The following is a 16,918-nucleotide window of genomic DNA, read 5'->3' on the forward strand; positions in this document are numbered from 1 at the left end:
CGACTTTAATTTATGCGATCAAGAAATTCTCACAAAACACAATATATATTTGAGTGGGAGCAAATTCAAAAATTTGCATAAAATTAATTATTCAATATCCTCATTTAAATAAATTATTATAGCAATACACATTTATAAAAAAACACCAGAATAAAATTGTAAAAATTAATGATAATGATAAATATTCATTTAATGTTTACTTACATTTATTACATGCACTTATTACTTTCATCTATTATGTAACTATATACCTAATATGAGTTGGAAAAAATGCTCATAATGAGTATCTATTTGAGTCGGATCTAATTTTTCATTGACTCAGAATTTATATGAAAGATGAGCCTACAACCCAGAAACCAAGTTTAAGAATAAGGTGGAAATTTTTAATTATTTTTTTATAAATATTTTAATTAATATTAATTATTACAATTTGTGCAAGAAGAGCTATTCGAACATTAAAAAAAAATAGGATAAAAAATACTAATCTCTCCCGAGATTTGACAAAAAGACAATAATTTTGCTTGAGATTTTAAAATTTTCAGAAACTTTTTCTAAAATTTCAAAAATTTCAAGAACCTGTCCTAAGGTTTGTTAAAAAGACATAACCTCCCCCTCCCCCCCGATAGTTTGTTAAAAAGACAATTTTTTTTTTAGAAGATTTGTATCTTTTTAGTAAATTTGGGAGGTCCGTGATATTTTTAAAACCTCATAAGAGATTTTGACATTTTTGAAAAATATCATGGAAGGTCCTTGGGATTTCTGAAATTTCAAGTGAGATAATTATTTTTTTGTCAAATCTCAAGAAAGGTAAATTATCTTTTACACAAAAAAAAAAATATTATTGAGTCTCTCATTTATAATTTCACATTTAGCTTTTGATTTCACTTTACAAGTGAATGAAAAAAAAAAATAGAGAGGGAAAATATTTCATTTTATTGTATGAAAAAAATAATTAATGGAGTGTCGACGATATTTTTTTGAATATCAATAGCATGCATTTCCCTTTATTAATACATTGAATTTACCAAACAATGCTGAGGAATGTAAATGTATTCGAGTTGGTGGATATTCCGCCTTGGTTTGCCTTGTAAGGGCACTGTTTGATGGTATCAAGTAGTACATAGTTGGGATAATTTTTGTAATCTGAGGCAGATTTGAGGCAATAAGTGAGAAATATATTTTTCCACCCCAAATTTGTCCCGTTTAATTGAAATTCGCCCAAATCACTTCTAAATGTATTGTTTTTATTTTATTTTATTTTATTCTATTCTATTTTATATTATTCTACTAGAAAGGTTATGTTATCTATAATTATATTTAAAATATGATAAATTATACTATTTTTATAATATAAAGACAAATAATGTAAGGACCTGAACCCGAGTGGGTTCCTACATATAAATTTTTCAGCAAACGTAATAAATTTTAATTATTTTTATTACTAGAGCACAAAATAACTTTATTACAAATATACGTCTCAAATATTAAAATTAAAATTTATAAAATTCTAAAATACACTAACATATTTTAAATTGTTTTATACTAAATTTTTATTCTACTCTACTCTTTCTACTTCTACCTATGCACTTGATACACCAAATTTCTGGTACACTTTTCGAAATTATTTGAAATGTAAAATAATGATTTGGGTGAGACGACGCTCAGTAAGTAAATAAGATTATTATTAGTGTGTAGTCAAAATGAGCTTTCATAATATTATTATTTCGTAAAATAATATTTAATACTATAATTTTAAAATTATTTTTAAAATAAATGTAAATTTAAATTTTTTTACATAAAACTTTTACCATCAACTACAGCAGTAAAATTTTATAATCATATACTATAATTGTTAAATTATACTTTTAACTTTAAAATTATAACTATAATATTTAATTATATATACATATATTTTTTCTTATACATTTCCTTTAGATCATTATTTAGATACAAAAATGATCATATTCACATAAACATATATTTTTCCTTCAAATCATCAATAGTTTTATACACGCAATTAAATATATATATACATATACTATAAAAATCATTCTTAAGTCTGTTAGCTGTAAATCATGTTTTTGTTAGCCGTAAGTCATGTTTCTATTAACCATAAGTCATGTTTATCCCCATGATTAGGTTGTGTCCAAAAACTAGACTTAACTAACTGGACGGTCAAATTAAATCAACGTATATAATCATTAAGTGAGATTTTTCCTATTAAACATTGGTCCGACCCAGGTGTGCACTTAAAAGAAATTCACTATCATATAAAATCATTCTGTAAACAGTGTGGGTGCATTATGATCCATTTAAACTTTAAGCTGCGGTACCGAATATTCGTAATTTTTTGTATCGTCTGAATCATAAGAGTTTTGAAAACATCTTATTATATAATTTATACAATTAAAATAATATCATGAAAATCTCATTTTACTCATATTTTCATGAAATACGTAACGTAAGAATAAACTCATGTCATCGTTACTCATATTTTCATGAAATATGTAATGTAAAAATAAATTCATGTCATACAATTTGCGTGATAAAAATATTTTCTTAAATAGAAATTAATACTATAAAATGCCTGAGAGGTTTAGAACATTTCTTAAAAATAAACGCAAGTATATTAAAAATAAAACCAATATAATTAAATATGTGTAAAAATAAATTCAAAAAAAATTTATGAAAAATAACTAACATAATCAAAATTTACTTACAAATAAATTCAAGTATATATTTTAATAAAAATCTAACATAATAAAATTTGTTTACAAATAAATTCGAGTATAAATTTAATAAAAATCTAACATAATCACAATTTACTTACATCTTACTTAACCTTGTGATGCGGTTACAATGAATGTCTCTAAAAATGATATCGGAAAGAGTGAGTGAGCTAGTGAGAATCTTAATTATAATAAAAATTCTTCCTGCGCCACTAATTTTTTCACTCACTAATCCTTCTCTTTCTTTGAAATTTTTTTGTAAAAAATGAAATTTGAGAGCTTCTTATTTATAGGAAAATTTTGGAGAAAAAAATAGAATTTATAAAAATGTGTGGAGAGATGTGAAATTATAATTTTTTTAAAATAAAGGAATGGATAAGGAATGGGTATGGAATAAATAGATTTGGGATGGGAGGTATGGGATGGGGATGGGGATGGGGATGGGGGTACATGTGGGGAAAATAGGAGTGTTTGCCGACACTCTTATTTAATTAATTTTTAATTAATTTACTTAATTAATTAATTAATTTTTGTAAATCGTTATTATTTTTAAATTATATTTTAGTATATTTTTTTATGAAAAAAGAATTAAATTTGAATTTCGAAAACTCATGTACACATGGTCTTGTGAACCCCACACAAATTTGAGACACACATGGGTCTTACGAAATTTCAATAGTCCTCACACGATTTTATGGGTTCTACACAATTTCGGAACTCATGTGGACCCCACACAACTTCGGGACTCATATGGGCCCCACATGGTCTTGTGGGCCTCACATAAGATACCTAAATTATTATTATTATTTTCTCATATATTTCTACAAATTATATCAGTCAAAACATTATTTTATATATATGTACTTATTTACGTGTACAAATAGTATCAACCTTATTTATCTTATGAAATTTCATTTTTATCATGCCGACCTTCAGGGACCAACTGAACCACAGTGGTCTCTGAACACTCGTTAAGATAAGATTTTTCTTAAGCATCAAATATGAAATCAAGTATCCTACAGAAAAAATACTTATGTATTGATATTAACTTCATGACTATTTTTATTATTTTATTATTATTATTATTTTATTTTAATCGTATATATATATATATATATATATATATATATTTGGGACATTACAAATAATTTTTTAAAAAAAATATTTAATACTTTTTGTAGTTAGCAGGGTGAATTCGGATCCTTGACAAAAGGCACGTCCCTAAATGAGGCAAAGATGGAGATACAAAGGAGGTAGGCAAGATGGATAATTATTGATGGGGGTCGAATTCGGATTCTGCCCCTCCCTACTCCAAATTTAACCCATTAATATCCAACATCGAGAAGAATATGATGCAAATGCCAACATTTTAAATGAAGATTATTTAAAGTCATTATTTCATGAGGTTTTATGCCATTGAAAAGAAGAGTAGGTTTTTAGATTTGACTAATTTTAAATTAAGTATTTGTTTTAGAAAAGTTATAAAATTTTATTTTAAAAATTCATTTTATTAATGGACAAAAAACATTGAGTATCTTGAAGATTTATTAAAAATAAGTATATCAATCTATATCAACATTCATAAAATGACATTAGGCTTTTTTATATTTAAATATAATGATATTTATTATACTTTCTCTATGGGTCATGCAAGACCAACTGCCAACATTGTTCTTTTATGACATGTCCAAAAATGGTAACTTTTTTCTGACATTTATTTTTTTTTCACTTTAACATTTATGAGACCTAATTTGTTATTAAGACGCATGATCCAACTAGTAAAATAGGTTTAAATGTCATCTAGTGAAGCTAGTGTCTTTTTTATTTTTATTGAGAAAAAAAGGGTTCATCCTTTCTTTTTCTTATATATATATATCACGAGAGCTAAGGTCCGATAATCAATTCTGATCTCAAATTCCTTTTCAAGATTAGAACTCATCAGTATGAAGGATTGCAAATCTCAAAGGTTAGATCTTAATTTGGCCTTTTTAACAAGTCTCAAGATAAATATTTACATAATGTATTTGAAAGCGAGCATAAATTTTGATGCTTAAATTTGGATTTATGTGAATTTGAAAAAATTTAATGTAATTTTGTATAACATCTTTTATAAATCCAAATAAATCTAAATCCAAACTCTCTCCCAAATATAAGATTTGTGTTTAGAAGCAACCTAAAATTTAGATTTGTGTGAAATGGATGAAAACAAATTATATTAAATTCTAATTCTAATCAATCCAAATCTAAGATATGAGAAATGCATACTTACACAATCCATTGTTTGAGAATTGCATAATCACAAACACAGGCCATTGCCTGAGAAACGAATACTCACAAGCATAGCCCATTGTATCTTGTCCTCTATAAATTTATAGTGCATTGCCTAGCCTCTCTCTCTCTCTCTCTCTCTCTCTCTCTCTCTCTCTCTCTCTCTTCGATGATCTGTTGTCGTGTAGGCGTAAATGTGTTTCCCTCCCTAACTTCTCATTTTCTACGCAAACAAACAGTACTGGTGGGGTGGTCATGACAATTTGGTGAGTTGAAGTTGGAGCCACCCTCCATACAGCGTCATCATCATGCAAAATTTAAAGCTCAGATCTGCAGAGACCAAGTCGCATATGCATCTATCTACAGCACTATGCCTGCCCATCTAAGCTACCTTTTAAATTTTTAATTAAGTTTCCAAATTTTACAGAAGGCCAGGGGGTCCAACTATTCAGCTCTCTCTCCCCCTCTTTCTATAAAAAGCTTGCTTCCCCCTAGCTAGCTACCCTCCATGCCACTTCCTCCACTCATGTGCCTCCTGCATTCATGAATTGAAAGGTTGGTTTGGTGAATACAGTTCCTCCCACACACGCATATTCCTCTGCTGGCTAGCTAGCTAGTTAGCTATTGCTATAGCTTACCTATATAGCACTGTGTGTGCGTGTGTGTATGGAGATAGAGGCGGTGGCGGTGGCGGCGATGGGTGGTGATGGACACGGTGGGGGAGGTGGTGGAGATGGTGGTAATGGGGCGGAAAAGGGCGGGGGAATGTATCTGGTGTGGGAGGACTTGACGGTGGTGCTGCCATCAACAGTTAAGTTTGGGAAGATGGTAGGAGGAGGCAGCGGCTGCAGGAGGTTGCTTCATGGGCTGAGTGGGCATGCTGAGCCTGGCAGGATCATGGCTATTATGGGTCCTTCTGGCTCCGGCAAATCCACCCTTCTTGATTCTCTTGCAGGTCTCTCTCTCTCTCTCTCTCTCTCTCTCTCTCTCTCTCTCTCTCTCTCTCTCTCTCTCTCTCTCTCCTAATACGAGTTCAGTTGCAAGAGCGTACTTAGCTAGGGCAGATCAGTCGTGTATGGTCAATGACTAACTCAAGGTAACAAGTCAAAAGATTGTAGCGAGTAAGGATAACGTTAAGTACATTATCGTGATTGTAACGTGCACCATTCTATCTCATCCCTTCAATATCATTGAAGGAATCATATAAATTTAGTGTTGACCTTACAAAAACAATGAAGGAATGAGACGGGATAATTGTCTTTAACTGTTTTCGGTGTACTAATTATTAAGGTAGGTATGAGAGTTTAGGGTTTTCGGGTTTCAATCCAACTTGGTCTGAAAGATTTAGAGCATTTTTAAAGTTAAAGTTTGCACTTCAGACCTTCCAAACCAAATTTGAACTTCATACTTCTTCTGATTGGGTGAGATCAATTTTATAAAAAGTCTATAAAATAAATTTTAGACATAACTTCTATTTATAGTTCAATCAAGTCAAATGTCTCCTAAATTAATATCAAAAATCTAACCTCTCTCATCTTAGTGAAAGTTTTATTTCCCTCACCGACCCACATGGCCTTTATAGATTAAATAGTAGACTTAAATCGGCATACTTTTAATTGGTCATATCATATTTATTAATTTTAATTGAAGTAATAAATATTAGTTAGTGTTAAAATATTGCAAGCCAATAAAAGAATTGTTGTGAAGTAGGGTAAGAAAGCTAGTGGATCTTCTACTTAAATAGGGAAGATTTCACATACGTCTCTCTTTCTCTTACCGTCTCTCTGGCGTTTGGCGCATGCCCCGAGAAGAAGCCTTTTTTGAAGTCCAATACAGTCATGCTAGATGCATTGCCTTGCCCTTGTTGGTATTGGTGTTAATCCAACTAAACATGAATTTGGTACTTCAATTAGTTTCGTACTTTCATGCTACCCCTTCATTGATTCATCATTCATTCTCCCATGAATCATTAAATGATATTGATTGCATCAAGTAGCCCACCCATATAGGTTGAAGCCCACTTAAATATGTATATAAATTCACATACCATGTCCTTCAATAAAATTTACCAACATCCTATATAATAATAATAATAATAATAATAATAATAATAATAATAGTTTATCAACAAATAAAATAATATTCAACAATAATGCACGCAGTTAAACGTGCTTGGGTGAGAATAGTACTAGGATGGGTGACCTCCTAAGAAGTTCTCGTATTGCACTCCTTTTAAAATAAAACAAATAAAATAATATAGATACCTTCTATAATATATATATAGATATATATATATATATATATATATATGTGTGTGTGTGTGTGTGTGTGTGGATAGTATATGCATAGACAAATAAAAATTTGCGATTTTGAGTTTCCTAATTATTAAAAATGTATTTGCTTGAGTTTTGTCAAAAAGAAAACTTCTTCGATTTTTTTTCTGAAACTACACATTCATCACATAGTGTTACTTGTTGATTATTTATTCTTATGGGTGCAGAAGGGTGGGTAGTGGATTATGCCATGAATACTGGAAGTGCAGCAGCTAGGGTTGCTACTTTTGCTTAATGTGTAGTTTATTGTGTTAGTAAAATTTTCAGCTTGTTACAGGTAGACTTGCAGGGAATGTTGTTATGACTGGCAATGTTCTTCTTAATGGCAAAAAAAGGAGACTAGACTATGGAGTTGTTGTAAGTATCCGTACAACCCTTACAAACTAAAAGCTTCAAACCTCAAAACTCATTTCCAGTTTTCTGCAACCCATATGTATGTATGTGTATATATATATATATAGGAATTTCAATTCCTCATGAATTCCTGACAGGACAGATTTTCAAATCCATTTTCTGCATTTGTCAATACAAAATGTTGCTGAACATTTCAACAGTTGCTCAGTGAAGAAAATTAATATGCAACAGAGTTTAGAAAACTAAAAGGAATGTTCATTCATTCTTACTTTCATGAATTCTAGTTGAAGATCAAAAATCTTGTTCATTCCAGGCTTAAGATCGTATTGCAGAAGCAGCATGCACTATTACTTCTGTCCGTTCTGATTCTGCCAGTTCTTCAAATTTCAGGCTTATGTGACACAAGAGGATATAATGTTGGGAACTCTGACAGTAAGAGAAACCATCACTTACTCAGCACATCTGAGGCTTCCAACCAGGATGACCAAAGAAGAGATTGATGGAGTTGTGGAGGGAACAATTTCAGAGATGGGTCTCCAAGATTGTGCTGATAGGATAATTGGAAACTGGCATTTGAGGGGTATAAGTGGTGGGGAGAAAAAGAGACTCAGCATTGCATTGGAAATCCTCACAAGGCCACGAATCCTGTTTCTTGACGAACCCACCAGCGGCCTCGACAGTGCCTCAGCATTCTTTGTGGTCCAGACTCTCAGAAACATTGCTCGCGATGGCAGAACTGTCGTATCTTCAATTCACCAGCCAAGTAGTGAAGTTTTTGCACTGTTTGATGACCTTTTCTTGCTAGCTGGTGGGGAAACTGTCTACTTTGGAGATGCCAAGATGGCCGTGCAGGTATACAACAATGCACATGATCATAGAAATGGGTAAAAGTATGTTTTTTAAATTTTTTCATCAAAAAACCAATACACTAAATTTATGATCTCATCAACATTTTTTAACAGGAAAAGATTTTGTAAGTGTTACTATGTTTCTTTACATATGAAGTATATGTGATACTGATTTGGTCTGAATTGGTCTGAATCTTTTTTCCCATACTAAGTTCTTATGTTTTTTTTTTCTTTTTTCATCATAAAACCAAAACACTAAAGTTTATGATCTCATCAACATTTTTTAACAGGTCAAGATTTTGTGAGGGTTACTATGTTTCTTTACATATGAAGTATGTGTGATACTGATTTGGTCAGAATCTTTTTTTCCATACTAAATTCTACAGTTCTTTACCAAAGCGGGATTTCCATGTCCAAGCAGAAGAAATCCATCAGACCACTTCCTTCGTTGTGTAAATTCAGACTTCGACGTGGTTACAAATACCTTGCTGGGATCTCAAAGAATGCATGTATGTGCGTGCTAGTAGCTTTCTGTCATTATATTGAATTCATAAGATGATGAGGTGATGCATGTTTCCTGCAGCAAGATGCATTTCTTGCAGTATAATAAAAATGCGGCATGGTGCTACATTTTCAAAAAACATGTTGCGAAGAACTTTGCATTGTTTCTTTTAAATTAAATCCACAAAACACTTCAGTGAACTGAGAAAGAAAAAAAGGGAAACATTGAGTCCTTCCTCAACAAGGCTCAAATTTCACAATTTTCTTTTTCGATCATTGATCCAATCATTGCACACATACAGAAGTTATGATAGATTCTTAATGATTCATTTCCGCTCAAAATTATGTGAAAGATTGAGATAAACCCGACACTTTAATTTCAACCTTCCATTTCTAGTTTCTTACTAACAATTTTCTGGCTTTTTGTTGCAATTTTATCAGGATATCGATAAGACAACAGATGGTTTGATTAGTAGGACAACTGCAGAGATCAAAGAAATGCTTGTTCAGATATATAGATGCTCAGAGTATGCAAAAATGGCACGGGCTAGAACACGTGAAATTTCAGCCATTGTTAGTATTCAGGCTCAAGTTATCTGCATTTAAAGAAACATTCACCAAAAATAAATTAAAATTCTTTAGTCATGCATACAGAACCATTTTGACTTGTGTGCTTTATAAGAGCAAATTTTCTTGGGGCAAAATACTTAAAAGATAATCTGCATCATTATAAATCACTGCTCTGATCATTTCGATGGAAAGTATTGCAGGGTGGACTATTGATCAAAACTAAAAGCAGCAACCAAGCCTGCTGGGGGAAGCAACTTTCAACCTTGACACAAAGATCTTTTGTAAACATGAGTAGAGACATTGGATACTACTGGTTGAGGATAGTAGTTTACATTGCAGTAGCCATTTGTGTTGGTACCATTTTCTTTGATGTTGGCACCAGCTATCCTGCAATCTATGCACGGGGATCCTGTGGTGGATTTATATCAGGTTTCATGACATTCATGTCCATTGGAGGCTTTCCCTCATTCATAGAAGAAATGAAGGTAATTAGATATTGTCATTCTAAAAGAAAATTATATTGAAATTCTCAACGGAGGACGAATGGTAGAAAACACTGCACTTGGTGGTTTAGGCTCTCAATGCTTCTGTTTTGTCTGTATTCTAAAACAGGTGTTTCATCGAGAAAGACTCAACGGGCATTACGGGGTTGCTGTATTTATTCTATCAAACTTCCTCTCCTCTTTCCCATTCTTGGCAGCAATGTCAGTTAGCACCATTACCATCACTTATAACATGGTGAAATTTCGTCCTGGACTTCCTCACTTCCTGTATGCCTGCCTGGATCTCTTTAGCTGCATTGCTGTTGTTGAGAGCTGCATGATGATTGTTGCTTCACTGGTTCCAAATTTTCTAATGGGAATCATAACCGGGGCTGGATTTATTGTAAGAAAAAACACAAATGCCTTATACCTTTCCTACGTGAGTCTCATGTTTCTCATCATCTGTTCGTTTACGTATGCAGGGAATCATGATGATGACTTCTGGGTATTTCCGGCTGCTGCCTGATCTACCAAAGCTATTCTGGCGCTACCCAATTTCTTACATCAATTACGGAACATGGGCATTGCAGGTAATTCACAATAAGACATTTTGCATTTTTACTTCCCTTCATTTTGAAATGCCATGGAAAATTCTCTCGAGTGTGAAAAAAAAGTTAGTTCTGTTTTGTCAACTGACCTTGCATCTGCTGCAAGTCGATTTTCGTAAATTTAGGAAGAAAAAAGTGTTCTGAAACCATCAAAAAGCACAAACTAACCTACTCAACAGAGGAACTAAGGAACAAGATTCAATTTTTTTTTCAGAAACAAAAAAAAAAAAAATGAGCCTATTGCCCCAAAAGTTTAAAATTCAATGATTTTTACTAACAATGAAACATTTAGGGAGCATACAAGAATGACATGATCGGGCTAGACTTTGATCCTCTATTTCCTGGTGACCCCAAACTGAAGGGCGAGTACATCATCTCCAACATGTTTGGCATACCACTGGACCATTCCAAGTGGTGGGACTTGGCTGCTGTTTTTATCATTCTCATTTCTTACAGACTCCTCTTCTTCACCATTCTCAAGCTGAAGGAGAGAGGTTTGCCATTGTTACGAATGCTTTATGCCAAGAGAACTCTGAAACATCTTGACAAGAGGCCTTTCCAGAAGAACCCTTCCATGCCTTCCAGGAGGCACCAAAATCTTCAGTCACTGTCTTCTCAAGAGGGTCTCAACTCCCCAATCCATTAGAGGCCACAAGAGATGAGGCTTTACATTGAGTTTTGAGCCATCACCAAGGTTACAAGTCAACTTTAGCAGTTACAGTTCATAAAAAGAGCATATCCTTAATGAAAGTTTCCCCATTTGACTAGCTTTGATTAATTGGCACACTTCAAGGGAAAACAAATGGCATATATGATTGCTCTAGTACAAGAAAGAGCAAGAGAGATCAAGGAAACAATTTAAATCAGTGATAATGACCTCAAAGAAACAGCATCGAGGTGGAAATTTGAAATGTTAATAGTGATCATTGGAAAAACAAAATGAGAATACGAGGTTTACATCAGTTTCTGTATTTAAAAAAAAAAATTTCAAATTGTGATAGTCAACTTGCATAACTTATATGTAATCCTTCATATTACTTTGTTAATTATCAGGCAATGACATTGACTATGTACTTCAACAAAATCAAAACATTTTTCTCTATGTATACATATGTAAACAAGCACACATGCGCATTTATATTGGAGTAGCTATCCTGAGCTGCTTACCCTTTTTTATTTATGGAATAAAATTTAGACAAAAATAGAGAAACCAGCAACATCAAGAAGCAATGAAATCCAAATTTGATGGGGGGGCATTCTCTAACCAGCCCCTTCAAGACAAAAATGATGCATTCTAGCTGGGTATCACGTTCCAGACGCCTCACACCAGATGAAGGGACGTGTGATACTAGTTGTAGAGCACAAGCATAATTATTCAACCGAAAGTTATCCATGGATACACAACATGAACACATTCAGCAGCATTGATTACAGAGTACATGGTCAGCAGTAAGTAAGCAAGAAGTGAACACGATAATTTAAGCATGAAGTGAACACGATTATTGTATGGCAAAAAGCAAAACAAAGTAATTGATCTGATTACGCCTTCATAGAAAACATATGTTTAGTGAGAGAAGCAAGTAGGCTAAACACATTTACAATAGCTAGTTTTACAATAATTGATGAATAGTCATCCCATCTATCCAATTCCAACTCTAGCAAAAGGAAACATCATTATTGACAAGGAATCATCCTCCCTTTCTTTCCCTAGGGTGCTTCAAATTAAAAATAAAATCCTATATTGTTACCCACTAAATAAACAGAAGATAAGCAGTCATAGGCAAACATAAAGTCATGAGGAAGTTTAGCTCATGACATTATCCCCCACTTATGCAGCCAACCTCCTAATAGACTTTGACCAAAGTACTCTTGAACTTTGTCCACTAACGGATGCATGTCTTCCGCTGACATCCAACTGATCTCTTCATCTCCTAGGCGCCTTCCACTTCACTAAAAATTTGTGTTGTTATCGCCTTGATGATATTGACTCTCCATCTACAAAGAATATTTTCCACTTCTTTCCAGATTGCTTAGTCTTCTTTGGTTGATTGAATGCAAGTTGCTAATTGTAACACTGAACGCACTTCCATCCAAGCAAAATGAGTTGTAATAGGTCTTCCCGACTTTGGCTAACATGGGAACTAATCCTTTATATTTATGAAAGGATCTCCTAACTTGACCCTGAAAATACATCATCTATTCTGGATGGAGCTTAACAAGCATCAAATCTCTCTCACTGAAGAGTAACTGCTACTCATTTTTTGTTCACTTGATAGCTTTTTCTAGTTAAGCTTAGGCAATATTGAGATTTTGTCTCCATTCTCCGGTGAGGATGTGTGCTGCACAACTCTTTCCTCTATAAGGCTCGTCCATTTTGTGAGGTAACAGCGACAACCAGCATGTAACAAGCTTAAAAGGCTGTTGTTGAGCTCTTTTGGGCCTTGAAACAAAAACTAAGCCATATTAAGTAACTACACCCCAATTCTAGTTGTTGGCATTGACAAAATCGCACAAGTACTCCTCTACTAGCCCATTGAATCTCTTCACTAGCCTTCAGTCTGCAAGTTGCAGGTTGTTAGTGAAGTCAAGTGAGACACTTCCCACAATCTTGTTGGCACAAAAAGAGGCTCCAACAACTTTGTAGTCTTCTTCCACTCGACCTTGTCCTGTTTGCATATGAGATAAAGTGTAAATATACCCAGGATTTTGTGATATGCTTGAAAAATAGTCGTGCTGTCTCCTCAATACTAGCATAAAAGTAAATCGTAGAAAAATCTGTCCATAACCACAAGCATAGACCCCAGTCCCAACTTCGAGCAACTTGATGATAAAAGCCAAGTGAGACACTCTCCCATAGTCTCGTGGCACAGAAAGAGGCTCCAACTGTCACGCCCCGAACCCGCAGGTGGGTCCCAGGGATGAATTTAGTAATATAACCTGTCTCTGTATCAATTTAAATCATACATGATACAATACAAAAGAGGGTCCGACCCCGTGGGGCGAACGGATGCTTCATATACATACACCTAAACATCCATACTCATCCAAATACGTAGCGAAATACGGTCTTTTTATACATGAACAATATCATACCCGAGTCTATACAAACTAGGACATACATTCCCATAATATCAAACATACCTCAGGTGTCTACAAAACCATCCCAACAACCTGGATACCAAAACTCGTACCTAACTAGTACTAGCAGTAGCTAATGACACCCCCGCTTCCAGATGCTAGGATGCTAAATACGACTACCAGAAGGACCTGAAAAACATTGTATGTACATTCGGGGTGAGACACCTCTCAGTAAAGAAGAAAGTAGGTTATATCAATGTGTGGCATACCAGTGTTATTTTACATATTTCATAACACTATAAAATACGATACAGTTCGAAACATTTACATACAGTTCCATACATTTCTAGTATTTTCACAAAAACAATTCCACTACATACGATACCCAAAACATAGGGTCAGTGTCATCACACTAGTTCGCAACTACACAAGGTCACCTCATCTCACAGCGATTACATTGCTACATATGCAACTACGCTGCGACGACCGAGGCCCAATAGTGATTACATTGCTCCATACGCAACTACACAAGGTCACCTAGTCTCACATCGATTACATTGCTACATACGCAACTACAATGCGACAACTCAGGCCCAATAGTGATTACATTGCTACATACGCAACTACACAAGGTCACCTAGTCTCACATCGATTACATTGCTACATACGCAACTACAATGCGACAACTCAGGCCCAATAGTGATTACATTGTCACATACAGTGTAGAACACACCCTTCGGTGACCAGCCGGAACATAATGGTGATATTTCACACCCCGAATATAAAGTCGGCCACTCTCGCCCACGGTAATTAACCGATACATGACTGTTTTACAAATCCCTGGAATCATTTTGGAACTCACGTTCCTATACATTTCAGCGTACGGTAATTAGCCGCCACATAGCTGTTTTACAAATACCTAGAACTAATACATACAACCATACATACCACACTTATTTGTTTACGGCAAATCATATCGTTTACAAATTCAAGTATACAGTTTATGCAAATATGGATTACGGTCACCTCAATAATACAGTTTCAACGTAATTAATAGTTTTCCAAACCAATTAGAGATGATACCTGAAATCCCCAATTTTTTCGAAAACTGTAACCCGAAAATCCCACATTTTTACCCGATAGATTTCCCCAAATATGTTTCCAAAACATACATACGATCGTAGCCTACAAGCTTACCGATCCCGATTTCAAAAATGAACTGATATAAACAGAATCCCCTTACCTTAACCCGAATTCCAACTACAAACTTTACGGTCCCAAAACTATGAACCGAGACTCCAAAACCTACAAACCACCGTACAGTACAATCTTACAATCCGTACTACTACACATATACTGAATCAGAAATAAAAACCGAGCCTTACCTCGATTTTAGCTCGAAACCCAAAATTGCTCGAAACGAGATTTCGATCCGCTAGAAACGTAGAGAATCCTTCACTGATCCTCGCAGTAACTTTGGATTTACGAACCGGGCAACGATCGGTAAAGAAAACTAGAGAGAGAGAGTGTAGGGAGAGTTCTAGAGAGAGAGAGAGTGTTTGGGGAAACTTAGCCCCAAAGCAACCCAAAATATCCTTTTATAGGCCTTTGACCCGAGGGGATTCGTCGACGAATTAAGGTCCTCGTCGATGAATTCTTCACTAGCCTCGTCGATGAGCCAGATATTTCACATTTTCCTGGACCTCTCAGCATTCACTCGTTGACAAGCTTCTGAATTTCGTCGATGAGAAGCCTTCAGCCTTCGTCGACGAATTATGGCCTCGTCGACAAATTCTGTGCAAATTCCATTTTTCACCCCTCTTTCACATAATTAACCCCTATATCATGGTTCGGGTTCTTACAACCTCCCCTCCTTACAAAAATTTCGTCCTCGAAATTTGCAATCTCTCGTTACAAACACATTCATACTACTACATACATACATACTCTGAGGTGAAACGACGGCCATTCATACGCAGCCTCGTCATGATACATACATACATACTCTAGAGAATACAGCGGCCATTTATACGCAGCCCCATTACGATACATACATACATACTCTAGAGAATACGACGGCCATTTATACGCAACCCCGTTATGATACATACATACATTCCCTCACTTATGGCGGAGGAATACCGTGGTCACATACATACACGGTCTCGGGAGCTTACAATACAACAAGACTCTCCCAGAGACTAACCACCAAATACAATACGATAACAGAGGATTACATACATACATACTCATACCACCCTGCTATCCAACTACTACTCAGAATAACTGCGGATACTTCCGGCGTATTTCTGTTTCCAGTTCCCAAGAAGCTTCCTTGACCTCGTGGTTTCGCCACAATACCTTCACCAATAGTATTTCTTTGGTATGAAGCTTCTGAACTTTACGGTCCAGAACCTGAACAGGTATCTCCTCATACGCTAAAGTATCCTCAATTTCCAAATTACCATAACTGATAACATGAGATGGATCCAACACGTACCTTCTCAGCATAGATACGTGAAATACATCGTGGACCCTCGAGAGTGTCGGGGGTAGTGCAATTCTGTAGGCAACTGGACTCACTTGCTCAATGACCTCGAATGGTCCGATATACCTCGGGCTCAACTTGCCCTTCCTTCCGAATCTCATCACTCCCTTCATCGGAGCGACTCTAAGGAATACTTTACCCACTACCTCGAACTCCAACTCACGGCGACGAACATCCACATAACTCTTCTGCCGACTCTAAGCCGATCTAATCCTCTCCCGGATCAAACCTACATTTTCAGACGCCTGCTACACGAGTTCAGGTCCTAAAACCTAACATTCACCTACCTCATCCCAATACAAAGGAGATCGACACCTCCGACCATACAAAGCCTTGAACGGTGCCATTCCTATACTGGCCTGGAAGCTATTGTTATAGGCAAACTCCACCAGTGGCAGAAACTGAATCCAACTACCACCGAAGTCCAATACACAAGCTCGTAACATATCCTCCAAGATCTGTATTGTCCTCTCTAACTGTCCATCAGTCTGGGCGTGGAACACTGTACTGAAAGTAAGCTTCGTCCCCAACGCTTCCTGTAAGCTTTTCCAAAATCGAGAAACCTCAGGTCTCGATCTAAAACAATGGACACCGGTACG

The 16,918-nt window shown here is 35.1% G+C and overlaps 1 protein-coding gene across 2 annotated transcripts in view; it reads left to right on the forward strand.

The window, feature by feature from the left end:
* The first annotated feature begins 5,392 nt into the window (after positions 1-5,392).
* Positions 5,393-16,918, forward strand: part of LOC131149242 (ABC transporter G family member 15-like) — a 45,599-nt gene continuing 34,073 nt past the window's right edge. Inside the window, exons 1-9 of one of the 2 annotated variants that reach the window (XM_058099515.1) lie at positions 5,393-5,952; positions 7,608-7,687; positions 8,075-8,536; positions 8,919-9,041; positions 9,475-9,606; positions 9,804-10,088; positions 10,216-10,488; positions 10,568-10,675; positions 10,986-11,795. In XM_058099515.1, coding sequence (XP_057955498.1) covers positions 5,664-5,952; positions 7,608-7,687; positions 8,075-8,536; positions 8,919-9,041; positions 9,475-9,606; positions 9,804-10,088; positions 10,216-10,488; positions 10,568-10,675; positions 10,986-11,339 — 2,106 coding nt within the window. In that variant the 5' untranslated portion in view covers positions 5,393-5,663 and the 3' untranslated portion in view covers positions 11,340-11,795. Of the gene's footprint in view, positions 5,953-7,607; positions 7,688-8,074; positions 8,537-8,918; positions 9,042-9,474; positions 9,607-9,803; positions 10,089-10,215; positions 10,489-10,567; positions 10,676-10,985; positions 11,796-16,918 lie in introns of those variants that run through there. The other variant, XM_058099516.1, reaches the window with a different exon arrangement.

This window comes from Malania oleifera, chromosome 2 (assembly GCF_029873635.1).
Source record: "Malania oleifera isolate guangnan ecotype guangnan chromosome 2, ASM2987363v1, whole genome shotgun sequence".
Lineage (NCBI taxonomy): Eukaryota > Viridiplantae > Streptophyta > Magnoliopsida > Santalales > Ximeniaceae > Malania > Malania oleifera.